The sequence below is a fragment of the Coffea eugenioides genome, chromosome 2 (assembly GCF_003713205.1).
Source record: "Coffea eugenioides isolate CCC68of chromosome 2, Ceug_1.0, whole genome shotgun sequence".
NCBI lineage: Eukaryota > Viridiplantae > Streptophyta > Magnoliopsida > Gentianales > Rubiaceae > Coffea > Coffea eugenioides.
The window spans coordinates 23,862,185-23,887,234 of record NC_040036.1 but is presented as its reverse complement, the minus strand read 5'-3'; the positions used below and the strand labels follow the sequence as shown (position 1 = coordinate 23,887,234).

The 25,050-nt window shown below is 34.8% G+C and overlaps 3 protein-coding genes across 3 annotated transcripts in view; 1 reads left to right on the top strand and 2 right to left on the bottom strand.

Annotated features, from left to right (window-relative positions):
• Positions 1 to 130: 130 nt before the first annotated feature.
• LOC113762878 (importin-4) lies at positions 131 to 7,505 on the bottom strand. The gene is made up of 21 exons (XM_027306504.1): positions 7,080 to 7,505; positions 6,801 to 6,933; positions 6,360 to 6,496; positions 6,212 to 6,257; positions 5,488 to 5,700; positions 4,570 to 5,073; positions 4,355 to 4,489; positions 4,051 to 4,266; positions 3,881 to 3,970; positions 3,558 to 3,805; positions 3,372 to 3,460; positions 2,886 to 2,926; positions 2,649 to 2,679; positions 2,437 to 2,559; positions 2,116 to 2,330; positions 1,923 to 2,018; positions 1,720 to 1,832; positions 1,371 to 1,506; positions 1,181 to 1,285; positions 787 to 1,065; positions 131 to 439 (listed from the first exon to the last, which is right to left on the bottom strand). Exons 1-20 carry the CDS (start codon positions 7,352 to 7,354, stop codon positions 865 to 867), a joined length of 3,147 nt encoding a protein of 1,048 aa, XP_027162305.1. The 5' UTR covers positions 7,355 to 7,505; the 3' UTR covers positions 131 to 439; positions 787 to 864.
• Positions 7,506 to 18,485: 10,980 nt separating this feature from the next.
• On the top strand, positions 18,486 to 21,343 carry LOC113763284. Its single transcript, XM_027307049.1, has 7 exons — positions 18,486 to 18,829; positions 19,510 to 19,609; positions 19,717 to 19,837; positions 19,941 to 20,062; positions 20,389 to 20,510; positions 20,606 to 20,765; positions 20,967 to 21,343. The coding sequence occupies exons 1-7, from the start codon at positions 18,700 to 18,702 to the stop codon at positions 21,082 to 21,084; spliced, it is 873 nt and encodes a 290-aa protein (XP_027162850.1). The 5' UTR covers positions 18,486 to 18,699; the 3' UTR covers positions 21,085 to 21,343.
• A 665-nt stretch (positions 21,344 to 22,008) lies between these two features.
• The window catches only part of LOC113759293 (pentatricopeptide repeat-containing protein At3g62890-like), a 10,690-nt gene continuing 7,648 nt past the window's right edge, over positions 22,009 to 25,050 (bottom strand). Inside the window, exons 4-5 of the mRNA XM_027301861.1 lie at positions 22,705 to 25,047; positions 22,009 to 22,321 (exon numbers count right to left, since the gene is read on the bottom strand). Coding sequence (XP_027157662.1) covers positions 23,355 to 25,047 — 1,693 coding nt within the window. The 3' untranslated portion in view covers positions 22,009 to 22,321; positions 22,705 to 23,354. The remainder of the gene's footprint in view (positions 22,322 to 22,704; positions 25,048 to 25,050) is intronic.

Below are 25,050 nucleotides of genomic sequence, written 5' to 3'. Positions count from 1 at the left end.
TCATCTTTCTCCTTTTCTATTTTCGTTCAAAAGTGGATAATGATTTTTTTTGTTCTACATCCAAATAAATAAATGGTATCTGAACTTTTATACAAGGCGATGATGAATCAAAACCTTCTAAAAAAGAGAATGAAATGAAAACTTTATATGGCCAAACTTCATATTGCTGCTGAATAGTGGATCCTTACAAGACACTCGAAACGGCCTCCTCAAGAATAGTCGGATACTACACTTTGGCCATTAATAAATGAAACACAAGAATTTACACCCCCAAAAAGACAAAAACAAAAAGAAACCTCGCACGTCATCAACCTCAAATAACTGAGCAAAAATAAATAAAGAATGATTGGTACAAATACATAAGACTTTTTTCTATAATAACAAAAAATAAATTGCAAGAAATGGCTTCATCTCCATGCTGGAAAATCGGAGACACCACCTGGAGGAAAAAAAAAAAAAAAAACCAACTGCAGGATAAGTGTGAAGGCGTGTAAAAGCTATACATCCAAGACAACATCAGAAATTTCAAGGAATGGTTCATAGCACTTGATATGTACTCTCCGGCTATTGGCCATGGTCTACAAAATGATCCTCGACATAAAAGCTTTCTAGCATGGAACAACTTTTTCTCCTTCTTACTTTTGTTTCCAGGGTAAGGTCAGCAGGTTAGGGCATGGCTTGGTCATCTGAGGTAATCCATTCAACAAGGCTCCAATGCCTAAGAAACACCACCCCCCACCCCCACCCCCCCTTCTCTCCTTCTTCACTCAATACTAAGTAACATACCTGTATGAGACCAACCAGCTCATTGTATTGACAACACGTATCAAACAGCCAAGAAAACTTCAATTATCTGCTCAAGTGTCAGCAGTTTGGAGCAATTGCAGCTAGCGCATTTGCATGTGCAGGTGAAAGATTTGCCAAAAGAGGCTGCATTTGGTGACCATACAATGAAATCAAGTGAGAGAAAGCTCTGCCTATATGAGCTTTTACTTCAGGAGTTTCTACAGGTGACACAGCAATTTGGGCAAATAGATTAACCAACTCTGGAACTAAAGACAGGATCTGCACAGCACCCAAATGATGTTAAAGCAATCAAGGCTAAAATACTTTATCAGGAAAAAACAAAGAGACGTGCTTCCACCAAATAAGATCAAGCCAGTTCAATGAAAATAAGTACCTGGGAATTAGATGATAAAACAAGATTGCAAATGCAGCTATAAACAGCCAGGGATTCCTCATGATCTTCTTTTAAAGGAAGGACTTTCAAGAAAACAGGTAGGACCTGGATCCAAAACAATCTATGCTAAGAATTACAGAAGCAACTCAAGATCTTCTGAGCTGAAAGGCAGATTAATCAGCACATAAACCTGATTAAGTGGGATTGCCTCTGGATGCACCATTATCATCCTAGCTACAGCACCTGCAGCATTATCCCTTACTGCATTATCTGGCTCTAAGTCTCCAAACAACCGGTAAAGACTGCGCAAAGCATCACCGTAATATCTAAGTATAATTTAAGGAAAATGAGCAGAAATCTGACAAAAGCATCCCTCCAAAAAAAAAAAAAAATCTAAGCAGCTCGTAAGGTATTCAGTGCAGAAACAGCAGTTCAATAACAACTCTTTGACATCAAACAATGAAATGAAGAGCAACAAATGAAACACCAATGAAAGCAAAGAAACACTAAGGACTAATCATAGGAATGTAAAAGGATACTTCAAAGCATACTCTCCACCATTTTTGCACAACTCCCCAACACAGAAGGCCGCATTTCTCCGATTAGTTGCCTCCGATGATACCAATTCTTTGAGTATCAAAGGCATCACATTCTGGAAATGAATCAAGTTGTATAAATACCAACTCCAGATTAAAGAAACCCTACACTAACAAAGAACAAGAATTTCAGATACAACAATTACATCAATATAACCAGCAATAGGAGTGCCCATATCCTGAGCAACTTCTGCAAGACAGGCAACAACCATGGTCCGGTCTGGAGGTGGGCGTGAAGCTCTCTACAGTTAGAAACCAATTGAACGAATAAAAATCAGAGTATGAAGTGTCATGTGACCATCCCTCATAGGTAACAAATGTTCACTGCAACCAACTTACGGCAAATTTCATCAAGGGTTCAAACAGCTTAGAAAAAATGGGAGCAAAATTAGAACCCATGGCCTTTGCAAATGCAGGAAGGAGGTCCGAAACTGCATCCATGAGCACTTCATCGTGTTCAGGATCATCATCATCATCACTATCAGATTCCATCTGTTGACAAGCAGACTGCTCTTGGAGCAATGTCAAAGTGGCCTCCACAAGCAGAGGTATATCTGTAATCAAAACACAGGAGCCATGGGAAGGTGTTAAAACATTTTTTTTTTCTTAAAACAAACAACCAAAGACATAAACAGAGGAACCAGCAAAATTCATCCTTACAAGGCTCCATGGCCAAGTAACCAAAATCCTTTATGATGTCAGCAACACTCATGCAAGCTTGAGCAACAACTTCCTTGTCATCATCTTCAACCATTGTTTTCATGTAAATATTCATTACTGCATCTGTTCACAAAAAGAATGTAAGATTTCTCAGTTGGTTGAATATATCATCAAACTCTACATATAGAAGTTATTGCCGAAAATCAGCTTACCAAGGACTTCTTTTATCTTTAACATCCCTTCCTGCAAAGCAATAATGAAGCCTTATTACAAGATAGATCTTTTTTATCATTACAGAGATTATTAAAAAGGGCTCAAGTATAACACAAATATGAAGAACAACAAGAACTTTATAACAAGATGCTAATTGATAGTTGAAAAATGTGTAAAACAAAAGATGTGAATATTGAGCACTCCACCCGGGGAGTCATTGATTGATTCCTACTCACATTATGAGCTTGAAAAACTGCTTGTGCAGCTGTCAAAATATCTGCCAATACGAACAAGTAAATATCAGCTTTTCTTAGTTATTTTCATAAGGACCAAATGACTCTTAAGACAACTTCGCAATCAAAATACAAGGCACTGAAAGATAAAAGAAAAATGTGATACAAGACAGACAACGCAGGATCTCCAACAAAGGAAATGATAACCCCATCAATTCACCTTTTAAGCACAGAGAATGAAGAGGGGCTTTTATTAAATTTAGAAGGTTCAAGCATAATATCTCAAGATGTGTACCTCCAAAGACATAAAAGAAAATCTTACAACATTTCAAAAATGCATTTGGATAAATCATGCAGGAGAATTCATCATATTACACACGTGTATACAGAACTAGTCAACCTCAACTTTAAAAAATAAAAATAAATTAAAACAAACAAGTAGAGAGACCTCCAAAAGCACAAGCCAAGACATGCATATACAGCACTCACGTTTCAGACCAATAATAGCCTGGAGCCGCACATCCTCATGAAAATAGCTTGAATGTTTCACCAAGATCTTTAAAGATTCTTCCAAGTACCTTAAGATCAATCAAGGAATTCCAACATATAAGCAACTCATGTTTTACATGTAGAGGCAGTCTATAATTTTAGATCCACGAAAAAGCTCAAGGATACGGTGCATAGGAATTCTTTGTATGCAGAGCATATAAGCCAAGGGATTGTGTTGCAGCTGCCTTTTCGTCCAATACACCTGTTCTTATGCTGATGTTACGAACTCTTGGTTCATCATGTGCTTCGTCATCTGATGATACACCTCCGAAACTATTGATGTTCTCATCCTCTTCTGAATCAGCGATATCCACGGCAGAGCCATCATCAAGATTGCAGGAGGCAAATGCCAGAGGAACAACATGAGGAAGGTACTGTTTCGAGAAATGCATCAGCATACTGGTATTAAAGTAACACAACAGGTGTAATATTGAAAACACTAAGGATACCTGCGTAAAACCTTCATCTAAAATTTCTGCTATATTGCTAAAAAATCCGTGAGTGTACTCCCTAAGCTCACTGAATTCCAACCCAAAACCCTGACACATACAGAACATATGAGATGCCAAGGGAACGTCAAAAGTCCAAAATATGAGTAAAAAGTTATTTGTTTAGTTACAGAAATAGCAGCTTCAACAAAGGGTGGTAAAATTGGCTCCATTCTAGTCCTCCCAACAGACATAGCAATCATTCCAACCAATTCAGTAGCCCTTGCTCGTGATCGGAGGTCCTCATCATTGGTTAGCACCATAAACATTTTCATCAACTCTAGAACCCTTTCAGCATAAGGAATGAAGGCTTGCTCTGCAGCTGATGCAACTGAACCAATTGCAGACTAATTCGGGCAAGGAGGAAATCAGAACAGATCACTTTGTAAATTTGTGTAAATACTACGCATTAAGGCACTGAAAATGCATGCTTACCATGCATGTCTCTTGCAGATTACGCGGACTATTCTGAAGGGCGCCAAGCAACTTTCCCATCAAAGGGTCCAAAAAAGGAAGAATTTCTTCACCCATGTCCTCACAAAATGCTGCTAAAGCATAGTAGGACTTTTCCTGCATAATAGAAATGAACAATTATTAGGTACACAGAACCAAAATTATTGGAATTAGTCTTCGTCTTGATAAGTATATACCTTAACCTCATCAGATACATCCTCTAGGGCATTCAAGATGCAAGGAAGAACAATTTCATAATGAGATACTATCTCAGGCTGCAGATGCTCAGCAAATTGACCTAATGCAAATGATGCAGCCCCCCTCACCATTTGTTCCGAATCTCTAAGAGCCCCCAGGACTATATGAAGAACAGGTTCCAGCTTCTGTTTCATCCAGTCCAAACATCCCTCAGAAACAACACCCAATGCAGTAACTGAAGCTTCCCGAAACTTTGGATTGACACTTTGACTACTGAGAGAAGCGAACTCAAAAACAGTCGGGAAAACATACTTAGACAAGCTCATAGCCATGGTATCAATCACTTCTGCAGCAGCACGATCTGGAGCAAGATCATCATCTTCTTCCCTGTTAGTGGATTCCGCAAGCAAAGGACACATAACTTGCAGAATTGGTGTAACCAGTTTATACTTTTTGAGTGAGTTGGATTTATATTTCGCAAGCCATGAAATAATCTGAATAGCCTGACAAAAGCAACAAGACTCAAAATTTAAAATGCAAGCAGCGAGTCAGAAAGAAGAAAGCCAACTGCTTAGACTGGTGATAATAGCCTTAAGACAGGCTTTCTATATCTTTAGCTTTTTCAAGATCTGCCTCGTAAAATGAAATTCCAGAAATTAAAAATTTTTAAAATGGTATCTTGGCCCTAAAAGTTCCAAAAATAAAAACCTGTTCCAGAAAGACATCTTCTACGGGTGCTTGCCAGAAACAGCTTCTCCATCAAAAGAAAAGGAAAAGCATATTGAAAAGGCAAACAAATACCACCCAAAACACTGGATCTACTAAGCAACTAAAAAAAAATAAAACTAAACTCAGCTTATCTTGTATGACCAATTAGAGGCCATCATTGTTCCAGGGACCAAATTTCCACAACTGACCTGGTGGCGTGTATTTGATTCCAAATTCAGACTTGAACAGACTTCAAGTGAAAACTGTACAATTGATTTCACTGATTCCCCGAGAAGTGGTGCAGGAGATTCAATCAGCTCATCAAATATTTCAAATGCAATTACAGCTATGTCCTCTTCACCAGCTGCAAGGCATTGTCTTGACACATTCAAAATGCTTGGTATGAAATCTCGAAACTTGACCTAAAAGGTAGAATATATATAACCCAGGATATAAATGTTAATTACCAGCAGATGTGAATTAACCAAAAACTACCAGCAATAAACCGAATTTGATTTCCAGTTACCACCTTTCTCCTGTTGTATAAAGGTAAATCTAGAAGCCGTGATTTATTCAGAAGCTCTATAAAGAAGTCATGATATAAGTGGAAGCTCTCATTGACTTTAAATAAATGTTAATCAATTCCTGAATGGATTTATAAGCATGACAGTTCTGGCTAAAAAGTTGCGAATGTTTCACTGACATCTGTAGACCTATTCCATAAGATTAGCATTTGTCACAATCTGCAGAATTTGTTCACAATTTCAATCTATATGTAAATGAGGGTACAATAATGCCTTGTCACAACTTCATTGCCTTCTTTGTCTTTTATGCTCAATCAGTCAATATTTGGTCACGTGAGACAAATGTTTAATGTACAACAAATTGTGCAATCTCAATAAAATAGGAGATTGCAAGAGCAACATCACTTACTACTTCTGCCTGATCATGGGTGAACTCTAAGAAGGAGCCAACTGCCCTGTTAATATGATCAAGCAACAATCACACAAGTAAGATTTTCACCATCTCCTAAATTTTGACCCAAAAAAATTATCAATGGACAAATGCAAATAAACAATACTTGAGGGCAGCAACTCTGACTCGGTTACTGGTTTCATCTTGAAGGCACTTGAGTAGCAAAGACTGTAGGTCTGTAAAGTATGGACGAAATGAATTGCCGATTGTTTCAGTTAAGGAGCTGAAAAGTATCAATGCAACCTTGCAACACCAAAAAGCATGCAACCAATGCTTAGTCATTTTACATTTAGCCACGATGACTAAAGAAAGCATGGCAAGCACGAAGGTATTCAGTCTAGAAAATTAAAGAATAGAAATTTCCAACATAAATAGCTAATTCGAATTAAATAAAGCAATCCCTCAAGCTGTGCATGACAAATGGAGGAACCCTCTTGTTACTTCTATTTGTACATTTACAGTTTAAAATCCAAGAGAACAAACAGTATTATCTTACAGAACAGTGGTAAACGAATCTTCTTGAAGTGATCAAGCATAGCAAACACACCTCTCTATGGTCTTCTTGCGCGCTCTGACTGCACTGGAACAAGAATGGCAACAAATCCGGCCAGTCTCCAGCTGGCACTGCATACTTGGCTACAATGCTCACCACATTCGCGCTGGCTTTCCTCACCGGTGGACTGCCAAATTGAAGACAAAAACCACTGTAAACGATAAAGCATCATTCTTGCTAAAGTCGAGCAGAATTGAACACCAAAAACCAGTAAATCAGTGATTGGAAAAAAACAATTTTTTTAAGTTCTGAAAATAAATTGAAGGAAAAAACCTGTGCTCCAAAGTGATGCTTTCAATTAAGGACTGCTTAACAAGTTGCCGGAGTTGAGGCGAGAGTTTAGCCCAGTGACCAGTGATCTTCTTGCGGAGGAGGACGGCGGCGAGCTGGCGGACGTTGGGGGTCTTGGCGGTGCGGAGGTGGTGGACGAGAGCTGGAACAACCTGGGGATCCTTGGCTAGTCGCTTAATTTGGTCCTCGGCTTGCCTTCTGGCGTCATTGTCAGGCATCAGGAATTGAATTAACAGCAATTCCAGCGACTGCGCCATCTCTTCTCTGCTCTACTGCGTGTAATGTGTGTGGGCGTGTCTGAGAGAGAGAAGAAAGGCGGAGACGAGAAACCCTACAATAAGCGGAGTGAGAAAGAAAGGCGTTGGGAGGGTTTCGAGATGATTTATATAGAAGCAAACCAAAGAAAGACGGCGGTGGAAGGGTGAAGGTGAAGAACGGGAGAGACTGAAGCTTGGTGGGGCCGGTCTTTTTACTGGGAAACTCCTTTTGGGGTTTAACAGTGCCGGGAAGCATGTTGGCACGTGAAAGGCACATGTTTTGGGGTTTATTTCTGAACTTCTGCATTTAGATAATTTTTGAAAGGGAAAATCGTTCAAAATGTCCCTCACATTTTACAAGATGACTTTTTTCGTCCTTCACTTTTAAAAGTGTAATTTTACGTCCCTTACAAATTTACATTAACCAAATTTGGTTTCTACCTAGGTTTCTAACTAGTTTTTTGCCAGAATCCACCACGTGACTTGCATGTGATCATTTTTTAAGGGGCAAAATTGTCAAATCAAATTTTTACATAATCTGATTCATAGTCCCTCACATTTTACAAAATGAATTTTTTCGTCCCTAACATTTTACAAAATGAATTGTTTCATTCCTCACATTTCAAAAAATGAATTTTTCCATCCCTAACATTTTTCAAAATGAATTTTTTCATCCCTCATTGATCATGTGTATGAATAGCTTTTTTTCTATAAACCCACGTATATGTCTATTTGATTTTACTTGAACAGTACGAATAACATGTAATTTATCTCGATTGGATTTCATCTAAATATGCTAATCGTAATTATACACATGCTATTCAATAGATATAAATAGGGGTTTAAAACTAATAAATTTATTTGAAACCCATGTAAATATTTATATGATTTCACCATTTGAATCTATTCAATATTTGTGACATTTCTCTTTTGGTAATAATTTATTTATTGAATTGTATAATAAGATCATCTAATTAATGGATTCTAATTCGAATTCTATAATTGTGCTAACAAATTTCAGTTTAAATATGAAAGTTCTACTCGACATTTTTAAAACCAACAGTTGAATTACTTGCCTTGTAATTGTCTTAAAATTTAAAAATGCCAATCACTTATTTCTTTTTGTCATACTTTTCTTTTGTTTATTTTTCTGTCCAAATTTAATTCGATATAAACACTCGATAATATTTAGAATTAAATTTTTTTATTTTCAAATTTTGAGTAAAAGAAAATGAATATAAGTGAAAAACTAACAATTTTTTTTAAACTTATATATATATATATATATATCTATTTGATTTCATTTGAGCAGTACGAATAATATGTAATATATCTCTATTTGATTTCACATGCTATTCGCACTGTTCAGGTGAAATCAAATATATATATACATGGATTTTTAAAAAAATTATTCACACACATGATCAATAAAAGATGAAAAAATTCATTTTGAAAAATGTGAAGAATGAAAAAATTCATTTTGTGAAATGTAAGGAACAAAAAAATTTATTTTATGAAATGTGAGGGATTATGAATCGAATTATATAAAATTTGATTTGACAATTTTGCCCTTAAAAATGATCACGTGCAAGGCACGTGGTGAATTTCGACCAAAAACTAGTCGGAAACTTAAGTAAGAACCAAATTTGACCAATGTGAATTTGTAAGGGACGTAAAATTATATTTTTAAAAGTGAGGGACGAAAAAAGTTATTTTACAAAATGTGAGGGACGTTTTGAACGATTTTCCCTTTTTGAAAAATGTTAATCGCATTTCATTCATTTATTTTTTGCACTCTCACCATTTATTTTATCATATAATCTAATAAATAAAAAAGAAAAAATCGTTCAAAACATCCCTCAAATTTTATAAAATAATTTTTTTTATCTCTTACTTTTAAAAGTGTAATTTTAAAGAGCAAATTATCCGATTGGCCATTAAACTTTTACGATCGTCGAGTTTTGGTCACTCAACTTTTAAAGGTCTGATTTTGGCCGCTAAACTGTAAAAAGGTAAAACGCGAGGCCATTTTGTTACATTTAGCCGTTAAATTCTTTAATCTGTCCGTTAGCGCGATTTCCAAGATAAAAGACAGGGTCTCTTTTGGAAGTTTAAAATAGCATTCAATGGATCCTGAACCACATGGATCCCCCAACCCGACTTCAGATCCGGCGAGTACATATGCTTAATTGCCGATTCAATCATTTTCCTGACCTCATTACTCGCGGATCCAAGATCCTCCAAGAATCTCCTCATCGTCCTCCGCCTCAACTCCTTCATCGTTAAAACTGACCCCATGGCCTTCCTCGACGCTGTAAACAGACAATTTTCGTCGGCTTCCACCTCTCCGCCGTGACTTAACCTGAAGACGACCAACGTGTTTTGATCCTCTAGATGCTTCCACAAAACCCCTTTTGCCTGCAGCCTCGTCAGGTGCCTTTTCTGCTACTCCTCTAATCCTGAAACGTCATCCCACGACGTCATTGTTGTTGGCGGCACTGGCCGCTGACTGGTCAACGAGATCCACCGTTGGAGTTGAAGTTGGGTCTCTCCATAGCAGGTCTTTTGTTTTCCCTTGTTGGCGTAAAGCCAACACTTTTATGGCTTTTAGCAACCAAGATTAAAGTCTTTGTTTGATCTGACAGAGATTAGGACCCACAAATAGATTAGTAAATACTTCTTCGATTGGGACCGAGAAGAGAAAAAGACTTATTTTGCAAGAACTTCGATAAAAGAGATCCACCGTTGGAGTTGAAGTTGGGTCTCTCCATGGGATCACCGGTGACGACGCCGTTGGGTAGCAAATCAACTTTCCCATTTCTCAAATCTTTTGAATTTCCTTAAAATACCCTACCTTTTGTCTTGGAAATTGCACTAACGGACATATCAAAGAACTTAACGGTTAAATGTAACAGAATGGCATCGCATCTTACCTTTATACAATTTAGTGGCCAAAAATCAAACCTTTAAAAGTTGAGTGACCAAAACTTGACGATCGCAAAAGTTTAATGGCCAACCGGATAATTAGCTCAATTTTAAATCCCTTACAAATTCACATTGGTCAAATTTGATCCTTACCTAAATTTTCGACTAGTTTTTGTTGGAATTCATCACGTGTCTTGCATGTGATCATTTTATAGGGGTAAAATTGTCAATTCAAAATTTACATAATCCATCTATAGTCCCTTTCATTTTGCAAAATAAATTTTTTCGTCCCTCATTGACCATATATACGAATAGTTTTTTTAAAAATTCATGTATATATCTATTTAATTTCATCTGAACAGTAAGAATAATATATAATATATCTCCATTTGATTTCATCTAAACAGACTAATTATAATTGTGCATATGTATTCAATAGATATATACATAGATTTAAATCTAACAATTTTGTTTTATACCCATATATATATATATATATTTGATTTCACCATGTGAATCTATTCAATATTTGTAATCTTTTCTATTTTGGTAATAATTCATTTATTGAGTTGTGTAATAAAACAATCTAATTAATCGGTCCTAATTCAAATTCTATAGTCATGCGAACAAATTGTAGTTTAAATCTGAAATTTTTACTCATCACCTTTAAGACCAACAGTTGATTTTTTGCCTTTTGAATATCTTAAAATTTAAAAGTATCAATCACTTACTTTTTTTTTGTCATACTTTTTCCTTCTTTATTTTTTCTGTCCAAACTTAATTTAATATAAACACTTGATAATATTTATGATTAAATGTCTTTTTTATTTTTAATTTTCCAGTAAAAGAAAATTAACATGAGTGAAAAACTAACAAAATTTTTTACACTCCTGTATATATCTATTTTAATATATATCTATTTTAATTTCATCTGAACAGTACGTTCAGACGAAATCAAATAAAGATATATTACATATTATTCATATTATTTAGTTAAAATCAAATAGATATATACATAAATTTAGAAAAATTATTCGTACACATGATTAATAAGGAATGAAAAAATTTATTTTGTAAAATATGATGGATGAAAAAATTCATTTTGTGAAATATGAGAGACAAAAAATTCATTTATGAAATGGACTATGGATTGGATTATGTAAATTTTGATTTGATAATTTTATTCTTCAAAAATGATCCCTTGCAAAGCACGTGATGAATTTCGATCAAAAACTAGTCGAAAATCTAGATATGGATCAAATTTGATTAATGTGAATTTGTAAGGGACGTAAAGTACATTTTTCAAAATGAATGATGAAAAAAGTCATTTTATAAAATGTGAAAAACGTTTTGAACGATTTTCTCAAATAAAAACTATATGATTAGAATGATACTCCCTTCGTCCCATTAAAAGTATCATATTTTCTTTTTTAAACTATTCCAAAATGTTTATCATGTTTAACATTTCAAACTATTTTAACCAGTTAAGTCCCATTTCTGCCCTCCACTAATGATGTGATCATGCATGTGCTAATTGGTCACAAATTGATGTATGATCCCAAAGATCATCCAAATGTCCCAACCTGTACAATGTTTGACTTCCGACTCCAGCCAAATTCATCACCAAGAATGTGTATATGACTCTTTCAAACTCCAATTGAAGACTGGTTTTGTTATGAAGAGAATAATTTCGATTTTTTTCGGTAAATAGAATATCGAGATAACTTAATTAGTGATTTTCTTTTGAAAACTTTCAATTTTTAAATTATTTTCATATGCACTAATTTGTTAAGAATGATCAACTGTCACAAAATAAATCCATATTGAAAGCAATAAATAGTGTAAAAATAGGTGAATAATTTTAAATTGATCCAAAAACTAAACGAGCAAAATAATAAGGCATGTTATTCTATTTCGAGAAAAAAATAACTACACAAGCTACCAAATTTAATTTAAATGGAGTCTATGAAAGTGTTGATTTCTCACACTTTTCTTTAATATTTCAAAATGCAAAAATGCAAAAACAGATATTCTACCAATCAAAGAGCAAAAGAATGCAAACCAATATGCAATATTTTCACCTTATAGAATAAGGCTATTGACAGTTTTAAAAACAACAACAAAAGTAGTACTCTACTGTCTATATATGTACACAGCTTCACTTAGCATTGCACATTTTTCCTTTTGTACATAAGTCATACTAGTACTACTAACATCAAGCTAACTTTACAAAGCTATTCTAAAATCGTGTAAACTGAAATAAAAGCAGTCAATCCAAAAACCACTAGTACATAAAAAGTGCTTCCATATTCTTTGCCCAATCAAAAGCTTGCACCACAAAATCAAAAGGCTTGGATTGCTTAACTTCAACCATCTTCCAACAGATGAGATATGACATAACTTAGTGAAAAACAACAAATAAAGATGCTCCAGAGCAAAGTGAATATAAATAGCTAAACAAATGAACATTAAGCACATGTACATTTTGCACATTAGAACTAGGGGTGTTTCGCGAATCGAGCCGCTCGCGAGCCAATCGCGAGCGGCTCGAATACGAGCTCGACTCGAGCTCGTCAATATCGAGTTCGAGTCGAGCTCGAGCTAATTAAGTCGATCTCGAGCTCGAGCTCGAGCTCAAAAACATTAAACTCGTTGGCTCGCGAGCTCAATTATATATATATATATTTTTTTTTTATTTTAATAGTAAAATTACATATATATCCATAATATTTTATTATTTGTTAAAAAAATTATTGTTTTATTCATTTTTTTAAAAAAATTATTTTTTATTTTTTAAAAATAAAATAATAATAATTATTTTTTTTTTATTTTTTAAGCTCGAGCTCGACTCGAATTTGACTCGAGCTCGAGCTCGAGCTTGATATTTTGAGCTCGTCGAGCTCGAGCTCGAGTTCGAGCTTAACAAAATTAACTCGAGCTCGGCTCAATTAGCCAAAGTTCGGCTCGTTTGCACCCCTAATTAGAACAACCATACCATTTTGTTCAAAAAACATGGTTAGTACAGTTTAAGTACTTACAAATATGAAAATAAAGAACACTAGTTAGTTTAAACAATCATACATACAAGAAGTTGGAGATTAAAAATCTTAAAAAATAAAAAAACTTCATAAAATCTGACATGTCCAGTAAAGATAATCATACTTGCATATGACTTAGAACTTGATTCAAAGTTCTTTTTCACATTCTATTTATAGTGGAAGACAACCTTCTTTCATTAAATGGTGCTTCCCAATGTGTAGCACTTTATAATTATGTCCCCCAAGATTTTTCATCACCTCTACCATACAAGATTGCAATGTTAAGAAAACATTGTTCAGACTTTCACTTGATAATTGATCAAATGACTTTTTCACAGCAAGAATTAGCTCATCAATTGACACGGGTGCTTCTTGATGTTGTAAGCACTGTATAGCTCTAAAATATCCTAAGTCAAGAATATTCATGTCCGGACTGTTAGGAGGCTGAAATGACAAGTGAATATCAAATCCATCCCTAGAAGCAGTTTCAATAAATTTAGGATCAGTGGGATCAATATGTGGTTTTTCATTATATTGTTTGATCAAAATTTCAGTAACACTACCACCATCCCGTGGCTATTTAGCATGTATTGCAGGCAAAACCTATTGAATTAAACACCTCCTATACACTTCCTTAATCACTGACAATATTGACTTAGTCTCTAATGTACTTACCATATGATTTTTACTACTCATTTTTGCAAGTTCTTTAAATACAAAAGGGAAAATCCCAATTTTTTCATCAAATGTTGGGTTACCAGAGCAATCAAAACGTGTTCGAGCAATAGCAGCTAGGAACATAACTTTCACAATGAATTTTTTGCTCTTACATGTCCTAAGAGGTTGTTCTCCTTGATGATAAAGATAATACTTTTCACATTCGTTAGTCATGTAAAACCACTTTTCATCAATATGCATAACATTGAACATACTTATAAACATTGAATTAGTGTTGAGACTTTTTGGTTCAAACATTGACAAGCAAAAGTTAAACCTTACTTGTTATTATGATTTGTCAATTGTGGGTTGAGTGTATTTGAGTGTGACCTTATAACATCTTCTTTAATTCGTCGGTGAAGGGTTGATTTAGGCACTTTCATTTCACTTGAAAGTGACTAGATGTTTGTCCGGCGCCGAAGAGGAATTGCCATGATGAAAGTAAAATCAATCTCCACTCATTTTCTTCTGCATCTTTAGGAAATCTGAGTGTATCGTCAACCCCTCCATATGTAGAAGTAATTGCTGCTAACTTCAAAATTCTCTGGACTGTCCTAACACTTGTTTTAAATAGGTTTGCAACGTTCCTGATCGTTCCCCTTTTCAATTTATTGGCATTACTTACCTATAATAAAGCTTCAGAAATCTTTGCCTTTCTTGATTAGTTAATCTCTTCGTAGAATTATTAGTTTCAATATCATTAAAAGTATCTATATTTCTTTTAAAAGTCACCTCTGAAACAGAGTGTAAACAAAAAAAATGAACTGCATATATAGATGTACAAGTTAGTGGTATAATCCCGTTAAATAATTTAAAATAGACATTTCAAGACTTTTTTTTTTTTGAGCAATCTGCCAAAACCCAAATTTTCAGTAAATAATTTGGCAGCAATTCTTTAAGAAATTATAGACAAAATAATCAATAATTAAACATTAAAAACGTTTAAAAGATCCAACCTTTCTTACATGAGAAAATAGAAAAAAAAGCCCATTAAAAAGAAAGAATAAAAGACAATTAACTAACCTTTCAATCTCATTTTTTATCAACTCTGGATTAGAAATCTACTTTGTATCCTTCCAATGCTTCTCTCTCGAACTGGAGCACCAAAATTATAATCAAAGGTGAAAACTTTCAAGTGAATATGGAGTATGAGAAAAGGGAATTTGTAGTTATTCTAGAGAAATTATCGTAGCTTGATTTGCAGCAATTGAAGAATGGCTAACTACAGAGAATTAGAGAAGATTTTAGTAGTAGATGGTGATCCCATTGGAATGTCTGCTAGAAAAAAATTTTGATAAGGAAACTGGTTTTTTGTGGCTAAAACAAAGGATTGCTTTTTGGTGGGTCCCACTTTGACCTATTTGTTTCTTGGATGAAGAAGATTTTGAAAAGCAAATGAATTTTTTATGGCTGAAACAAAGGAGTGCTTTCAATGGGTCCCATTTGGACCCATTTGTTTCTTGGACGAGTTAGTGGAATGTAAAGGGCAAACTTGAAACAAACGAGTTTACAGATAATTGGATGTTATTGTGCATAAAAAGCATTGTTTCCGAAGTGTAATAGACTTTGCGGGATAGAGGGAGTATCACACAGTCTACTTATTAGAATGATAGTGGAAATACAAATAATAAAAAATAGAGTGCAAATATATTTTCCTAAAATTTTCAAGTGATTTTTGACATGAGCTATTCTTTATTACTAATGTAGTTTTATATACATGCAAGGTATGAGAGATAAATATAACTTGCAAATTATTATTAATAAGGAGTAAATTACACACAAGAGATAACAAGAATATCATTTTTGGAGAGGATTTTTGTGATGTAGCTAGTAATTAGATATTATTAATTTGTGTTATTGGTTATTAGTTTGAGGTTTTAGTGCTAGACTTAAAAAATAAACTAAAAAGTAACAGAATAATAAATATGAATGGCTGTAATTCAAATGTCAGATTTTGGAGAAGCCATCCAATAAAAGATCTTTAATTTATTTACTATATTCTATTTTGGAATTTATCTTTTATAAATTGATATTGTATACACATGTGGATACAATGTAAACTAGTATTGTAATCTATGCTATGCACGGATTTACGTTTAATATAATAATAATAGCAAATGAATTATTTATATTAGTTACATGAAAAAAGGTTAAAAAATTAAAAGAATGCTATTTTAGTATCTAATTTATATTATATTTATATAAATTATCTAAAAGCTTAAAGTATATTACAAAAATATTAGCAAAGACCATAAAATTACCTAAAGAAATACTAAAAGCACATCAACTACAACATTGTTACCCCTTCTTTCCATGTTTTGTTTTTACATTACTTCCCTTCAACATTCTCCTACTTCTCATTACCCTTTTATTCACCTTCCAAACCCAACTTCCCATATCCCTCCAACTCCTCATTCTCACAAACTCTACATTCACTTTGTCCTACTTTAATTCTATCAAATTGAGCAATCTCTTATCCAATTTCACAACCTATTTATCTCCTACTTTATTACTCTTTCCACCCATTTATAGTTATAAATAGTGACCAATTTTTCAACTCGTTCTTCAACAAATGAGTATGAGTATGCAATTTAATTAGTTTCAAATAGGTAACCCAATTGAACTCATTAATTATTAGCTTTTAAATGGAAAGATTGTGACTATTTATTTAGTACTAATTAAATTAGTTGTGAATTCAAATTCATTAGTAAGTAAATTTAAATCGCTACCAATACAATAATTGATTTCTACTTTTTGCAAAGATATATTTAATGTTCTTTTCCTATTTTTTAATTTTTGTTAAATTTTATCCTATTTCCTCCTTCCATTCCATCAAAGTTTTAATTAACTCATTGAGTGTTAATTTATTTTTTGCATTCACATTTAAATTATTTTGAGATTCTTCTAGTGTGCAAAATTTGAAACTCACAATTATTGGTTCTTCTATGTAATTTTTTTGGGTAAAAATTTATTTATTATTATAATGTATTTTTATTTTTGTTGATTACAATGATATCTTATTTTGTTGCTCAAAAAATATGGGAGAAAAAACACATAAAATTTTGTAATGAATCGTAAATGGGTAAGATAACCAAAACTATGTAAAACTATATACCTTTAACCCACATAAATCACCCATTTTGATAGTTTCATCCCAATCCACAACTATGGTTCCCTTGACTTTAACCTCCCAAACCCTATACTCTTATCTTTATACTCCTTTTATTACTTAGAATTCGTTACCTCACTTTTACCCTTCCTAGTCTTGTACTCCTATTCTTCTATTCCTTTTATTATTGAGTTATCATTATCTCACTTTGCATGTGTTTTTTTCAAATAAAAATTTAAAATTATAGCTGTTAAGAAAAAGTAATTGGGTATAACTTTAGTGAAATACTATTATTTTTGTGACGACCACCCAAGATAATTGTTTAAACAAATATTTGTTTTCAAATTTTTGATGAATCTAAATGCCCCTTTTATTAATTTAAAATTCATATAAAATTTTGTTTTATGTGCACTTTTTGATATACATGTTATATGAAAAATTATCCAAATGGAGTTTTGTGTATATCAAAAATTATCTAGATGACATTGTATGTCAAAGTGTTTATTTCATTGGTTTGAATAATTGTCTAATAGGATAAGTTTAAAGCTAAAAAATAAGTTAATTGGATATGTCATCGGAATGTTTGACAAATCAATGTATATACCTGGAAGGAAAGTGCTAAAAATATTATTATGTAAATGATTAAAAAATGGGACTAATCACATTATTCCTCAGATTTGACAAATCAATCTATATTAATCAAGGAGTAAAATGGGCTAAAGTGATAAAGTTGTAATGGGGTGAATGATTTTACTATGGACCTAATCAAATTATCCAAATTTATTTTCTTCAATTATGGAAGGAAAAAGGGATTAAAGTCTAAAAACAAACTACAAATGATTTATTAAAAAGCTTTAAATTTTAAATTTGAATGTCATAAGATTAGTTGTAAATCACTATTTTAAACTTTTTAATTGAATTTATGTATTAAAATAAATGAAAAATCCAAAAAAAAAAATTTATGGGAGATTTGAAAGCCATCCAGGAGGCCTTCACTAAAACCTTTTCTATTACGTGTCATGCATATATATATATATATGATACACATGTAAATTTCAATTTTAATTTATAAATTTTTCTAATACTCCTTATGTATACATTCTTAGTATCCATTAGCATTGTAGCGCGAATTGGACTACACCTTAATCTTGGCGAAAAGGCTGATAAGGGCATAAACGAAAAACTTGTACTGCTACTTGAGTCCCAAGTCCCAACCAATAACTAATAAGGATAGAAAGTTTCTTTTTCCTTCAAAAAATCCAAAAACTAAATAATATTATTAAAAAAAATACAAATCGGAGTAGAACTGTAGAAGGCGAAACTCGAAGTGAACGGAACATTGGTAAGAACTCGGAAGTTCCTCTTCGTACATTGGACAGAGGAAATTGGACAAACTAACCCCTCAACGGAAAGCTGAATTACAAGTTTACCGCGCTGACGACCAAACTGTCGTATTAGCTGAGGAAACTTCCTTCTTCCCTCGTCATTATGGCTGTTTGGAAATCAGAGGAGAGAAGAAAGAAAGAAGAAATCTGAAAAGGAAAAAGACAGAGGAGATGATGAGTAAACGAACTCTGTTAGTATGGGGAGTAGCAATCTTGTGTTTTATAGTTTTAATGGTTGTCACTCCGAAAATTCCCCAGTCCGAACAATACCATGATTTTGCTGATCAGCGTGAATTCTTTGGTAAAGATATCTCTCTATTTTCCCCCGAATTTCTTTCTTATTTTGCACCTAAAACCTTTCCTACTATGATTCTTGTCCTGTCGAATCGTAGGAATCTGATGCTTGAGATATGCTAAATTTAGGGCTCCAGCGCTGCTCAATTTCGTTTTTATTTTTTGTCTGATTTTGTATGTAAACGTTGGTCTGCTCGAAATTTGTTATACTTCTAGCTTCAGTATTCACTGGCATAAAAAGTTGGAAAGTACGTGTGTTTTAGTATTTTTGCCTTCAAATTATGCAAAAAAAAAAATCAAGCAGACCTGTCTTTTGCGCATCCTAGCATCCAGATGAGTGCGTCATGATTTGTTCCTTACCGGAGAAGCATTGCATGGTACTGAATATTTATCTAGTTTATTAACTCATTTTGTTTGGTTAATGGAATTTGAGGGGTTGGCTTTATTCTGGGGCTGTTTGTATGCACAAGGAAAACTGCATCGCTGTTGGAGATGCTCAAAGTACATGTAATTGCATCCTTTCCATGTTTGCTACAAGCTTATGTACATATTTTATGTTCAAAGAAACTTATTAAACTGTAATTGAGGGGCTGTAATATACTTCATCTCAAGTTGTCTCTGCACTTTGAAACACGATTGAGCCTGTATTATCCATTCATAGAAAATAACGTGTGCTATGATTAACAGGGATACCGAACATGCTGAATGTGGTATCAAATTTTCCTTTTTTTGTAATTGGCGCAATTGGGCTTATACTTTGTTATTATCGGAACTATTTCAGGCTAAGGTATAATGTTTTATCATTATTTCTTTCAATATGTCACATTTTCTCAAATTTTTTTGGCTCCCAATTTGCTGAGTTGACCGTGATGTTCCTGACAATGGTGCCAAAAGATCACAAGGTGAGCTATTGGGTTGGACATGTTTTTTCATTGGCGTTACAGCTGTTGCTTTTGGATCCGCTTACTATCATCTCAAACCAAATGATGCTCGTCTTGTCTGGGACCGCTTGCCTGTAAGTTTTCTTGCGATGAAGCTTGGGATTTCTCAGATAGGCCATAATTCTGTAGCTATATATTCTGGTTATTATTTTAATGTGAGGTCTATAATTGCCGCAGATGACTATTGCTTTCACTTCCATCATTTCAATCTTCATTATTGAAAGAGTGGATGAAAAATGGGGGACTCTATCAATTCTTCCTCTGCTCTTGACTGGTATAGTTAGCATTCTCTATTGGTGGTAAGTATGCTTCTCTTTTAGCAAGGAGTACATGATATATTTCAAGTCTTACTAATCGATTATTACAGCTAATAGGCAGTAATGATTGAATCTGCATTTATGAGTTATTTCTGTTTACATGTAGTCTTGGATAATTTGCCTATGGTAGCATTAGGAGAGGTGTCCATCTTCTTTTTCCTTTTATTTTTTTGCGTAAGCATTTTAGACTCTAAAATTTTCTCACGGCTGTAGATAACTGAAGTGGAAGCAGCATTTCAACTGAAATTATGTCTTGAACTTTTTTGAGTTTGAATTGTGGTCTAACTGTACGTACATTTCTGTCTTAGGTTTTTTGATGATCTGCGTCCATATGCATTGGTCCAGTTTGTTCCTTGCATAGCCATTCCTTTGATGACTATCCTGTTGCCTCCAATGTATACACATTCTTTGTATTGGTTATGGGCTGCAGGTTTGTAACATTCTTGATTCAGATGTTTCTTTTTTGTACTACTTTTAGTTGCCATTCTATACTGTCTTCTTAGGACGTTGCTGCACAATACACAGGGTTTTATGTTATAGCTAAGGTTGAAGAAGCAGCTGATAAACCAATTTACAAATGGACTCATCACATTGTGAGCGGGCATACTCTTAAGCATTTATTTGCAGCTATGGTCCCTGTCTTCTTGACTCTAATGCTAATGAAGAGGGTTATTGAAACAGAGAGGTAGTATTGGATTTCTGCCTGAAATATGACCCTTCACAACGATACATTTTAATAATCCCTTGCTTGGTTAGGAGTTGGTGTTCTTTTTAAAAGGATACATTATGATGTGTTTTTCGTGTCTGAATCCATTTTTCCCTTGAACTCTAAACAAAAATTCCCTTTTTTTAACACTGTTATGCATCCATTCCCTTTTTGCTGCAGACGAAGTTTGTTCCAGACATGGCGAATATCCTGGACCAAGGTTAAAGGAAATGGCGAAAAGGTGGAGAATTATTCCTGTACTTATACAAACGTTCCGGTTGAGGAGTCACGGTGTTAACTATATGTTTTTCCGGATTTGTACTTTAAATGGAACTGTTCAAATTTCATTAACGAGTTCCACTAACCAATTGACTTATCTAAAAGGGGACATATATGTTCATGAGAAGTGATATTTGCACTCTCCAATTAGCCTCTAACATTCCTTGGAGGCATATTATTTATTGAGTGAATTGGAGTGCCAGAGGCTAAAATGGGAGTGCAAATACTAATTCCCAAGTCTTGTGTTAACGCAAGCGTTTCATGTTTCTAGACATGAATCCGTGCCTTACATTCTTGCTAGATTGCTAGTGTTTCATGTTTTTAGACACGAGCCTGTGCCTTACATTCTTGTTAGATTGCTGTTCAAATATTATCAGTATCATTATTATTTTAAAATAGTTGACAGGCAAATGCTTGTATAGACTTGGTTGTAGACCATGTTGTATATGCAACAGACACATGGATTTTCCTGCATCAGCATACATGAATCACCATAATTGCTCACCATAACGTTTCTTATACATTCCCGAGTCAGTACTGACAGCAGATTAGAAAGTTTCCAAGTGGCTTAAGTCACCAAATTGTCTTGCAGTTGCAGTCCTAGATTTTGAAAAAGGACAATTGATTAACTGGCAAACTATTTTGGTTTTTCTCGGCCAATAAAACTAGGTGCTATCCCTTCCCGTGTTTCTTGTCGTACTGCAAATTCAGTGTTCTGACATTCTCATTTATATTGGCTTTCAATTTATGAATGAAATATACTTCACCAAAAAAAAAAGAGTAAATGCAACTTCAAATTCAGCTGCTTAGACCGAAGCTTCATGTCACAAAGTATATAAATAGCAATGCAAGCTAAACACTTGGTCGAACATAAGTGGCGACTGCATAATTTGACTGCAATAAGTTCTTTTTTTTTTTGGGACAGAAAAATACTTGCATTGGATTGCTTCAAACTTGCAACATCTCTGATTAGAGCAGAACGTACACAATCTTTAATAACATGATCCCACTCTAACATCTCATAGTTCTTGGCAAATTTACCTAATCAATGAGCTACTACATTAGCATCTCTTTTCACGAATTGTAATATATTCTAATTGGCAAAACAAACATTTACACTTCAAATCACTAACTAGGCTGTAGGCTTGTCAGATGAACCGGTTTACAAAGTTGAAGCTAAGACTCAAGGCACAAACGGATGTAAATGGAAACTACATCCCAGGCTCCAGGTTTCCCCAGTCTGCAATTTTGACAACCTACAATCATCGATATACCTCAGAACTGTAACAGGGTGTAACAATTGAAGGGCTAGAAGTGAGCCAGTACTGTGAAAGCAAGTCCCAAAAGAACCAAATTGCATACTAAAACATATGGAAGTTGATAAGCAGAAACAAAAAGTTTCAATGATAAAGAACATAACTTTACATAAAGTCAATTTTCCTATTATAGGAGTAGGAATAGAACCACTTATTAAAATTGCAATAAAATACCAATATCCTGGTAAATGACCCTAAGTTATATAATCCCATTATCATCCTTATTCAAACTAGATGAAGTAAGAAGCAGAAAATTCAAGATATCACACCATAAACTCGTCATGATATGTATTTATTTGACAGAAAGCAATTCGCAAACTTACAGGTATGGCATGAACCACAGTCACACAGCTGAAGCTCTCGAAGCAGGAATCACCAGTCAGCTGATCAAATTCTTCACTCTTCCAACACTTATTCTTTGAATTGCCCTTGTACTTAGAATCTGGATAGTCTGCCCAAAGGACAAAGTACATCACCACGAGTTTGAAAGCTGATACCTCCTCCAGTTGCAATCCACAAGATGATTCATCTGATCACGAGGAATTGTCGTGTCCAAATAAATAAAAACCATCTTTAGAATGATGAAGACAATGACCTTCCTTATAAGTATCATCTCTAGAGGTCATCATGATATTGAACTTGCGAGTGAACCATTACATACCAAAGATGATGTTTTTACAGTCCAGGATAGACATTCTTATGGCCTGCAAGCATGAAGTAGAAGAATCTGGAAATAGATGCCATTCTACCCCCTAAAGTTTTCAGCTTTATGATTCATCTTGAACACTAATGCAATAAGTCTCCCACACTGTTTCAATATCTTAAAACCACGAATTTCTCTGCTTCGTAGCAGCTAATATCAATCCAGATGCAACATTGCAGCTTCCTTGCAAAAAGCTCCAAAAGAGGACCTGCGAATATCCAGCTTCTGAGAAAACTTATAGTGAACTGAAAACTGCAACTATATCTGCATTTACCAATAATCACCACATGAGCAGGATCCATCTTTAAAATGATGAAACCGATTAACATCCCTTACAATGACTTCACGTCTATATATTTTAGAAATGAATTTGATGACTGTGTGACAGTCTCCACAAATTCTAAGGTTCTTTGTGACACGAATGACAGTATCAGGGCTTGTGCTAAGAAGCCCAAATGCAACAGCCAGCTTCTCGCTGTGTGTAGTGAGATAATGTTCTTTCTCCTCTTCAGAAACATCATGCAGGGCAAAACTAGTGTCTGGCATGTAACCAGCTGCCTTGATCTTCTCTGGTAGCTCCTCCAACAAGGAGTAAATTTCCTTTGTCTGAAGGTGAGACGTATCACCACAACGAAATAAATGTGCTTTTCCGTTCACTTCAGTCCAACTACACCCAGGAGTCTTCTTCACACCCTTCGACTTGAATAGAGTTCTTAAACTGTTCACTTCTTCCCACATATCAGCCTTTGCATACATGTTTGAAAGCATGACATAATTCCCAGCATTAGCAGGCTCCAAGACAAACAACTTTTTAGCTGCTAGTTCTGCAATCTCTAAATTTCTGTGTTTATGACTAGCAGCAAGTAAGGAACCCCAGACACTTGGTCCAGCTTGCATTGGCATTTGAGAGATGAGATTATAAGCTTCCACCAATCGTCCAGCACGGCCCAGAAGGTCTACAACACAAGCATAATGCTCGAGTGTTGGATCAACCAAGAACATTGATCTCATACAGTTGAAATATTTCAATCCAGCATCCACAAGGCCAGAATGGCTACACCCTGATAACAGCCCCGTAAATGTAATTGCATCAGGTTGAACCCCAGCTCCAATCATTTGCTCGAACGTGGAAACCGCCTCCTTGCCACATCCATGAGATGCATAAGCAGTGATCATAGTGTTCCATGCTACTAAATTCCTCTCATTTGGCCTCAACCGACCAAAACATACGTGAGCATCAGCCAAGCTGCCACATTTTGAGTACATGGCCATAAGAGCCGTCATTACTGATGTATTGGAGTCAAAACCCCTTTCCCTGGCATATTGATGAATCTGTCTCCCGCGCTCAAGCGCAGCTGAATGTGCACACGCAGGTAAAACACTTATTATCGTCACCCAATTGGGCTTCACCACATCTGTGTCCCGACTTATCATCTCGTCAAATAATCCCAGTGCCTTGTCCGCAAATCCATTCTGGGTGTACCCCGAAATCATAGCAGTCCAAGACACGATACTCCTATTGGGCATAGCCCGAAACAACCCCTCAGCAGAATTCACGAATCCATCTTTCATATACCCAGCAATCAATGCATTCCAAGAAGACGTATCTCTGACAGGCATTTCGTCAAACATCGTCCGCGCAACATCGAGTGCACCACATTTGACATACATATCAATCAAGGAAGTCCCTACATAGATATCAAAATTTAAACCACTCCTCAAACTCAGCCCATGAACGCACTTTCCCAGCTCAAAACACAATGAATTCGCGCAAGACTTCAACACAAATGGGAAAGTGAAATAGTCCCCGCGCAAACCAAGAGAATGCATTTGACTATAAATCAGGATAGTCGTATGGGACTCTCCGTATAAAGTAAACGCGCGAATAATTGCATTGAATAGAAGAGTAGACGGGTATTCAACGGCGCTGAATAATTTCACAGCGGAGTTGATATCGCCGCAGCTG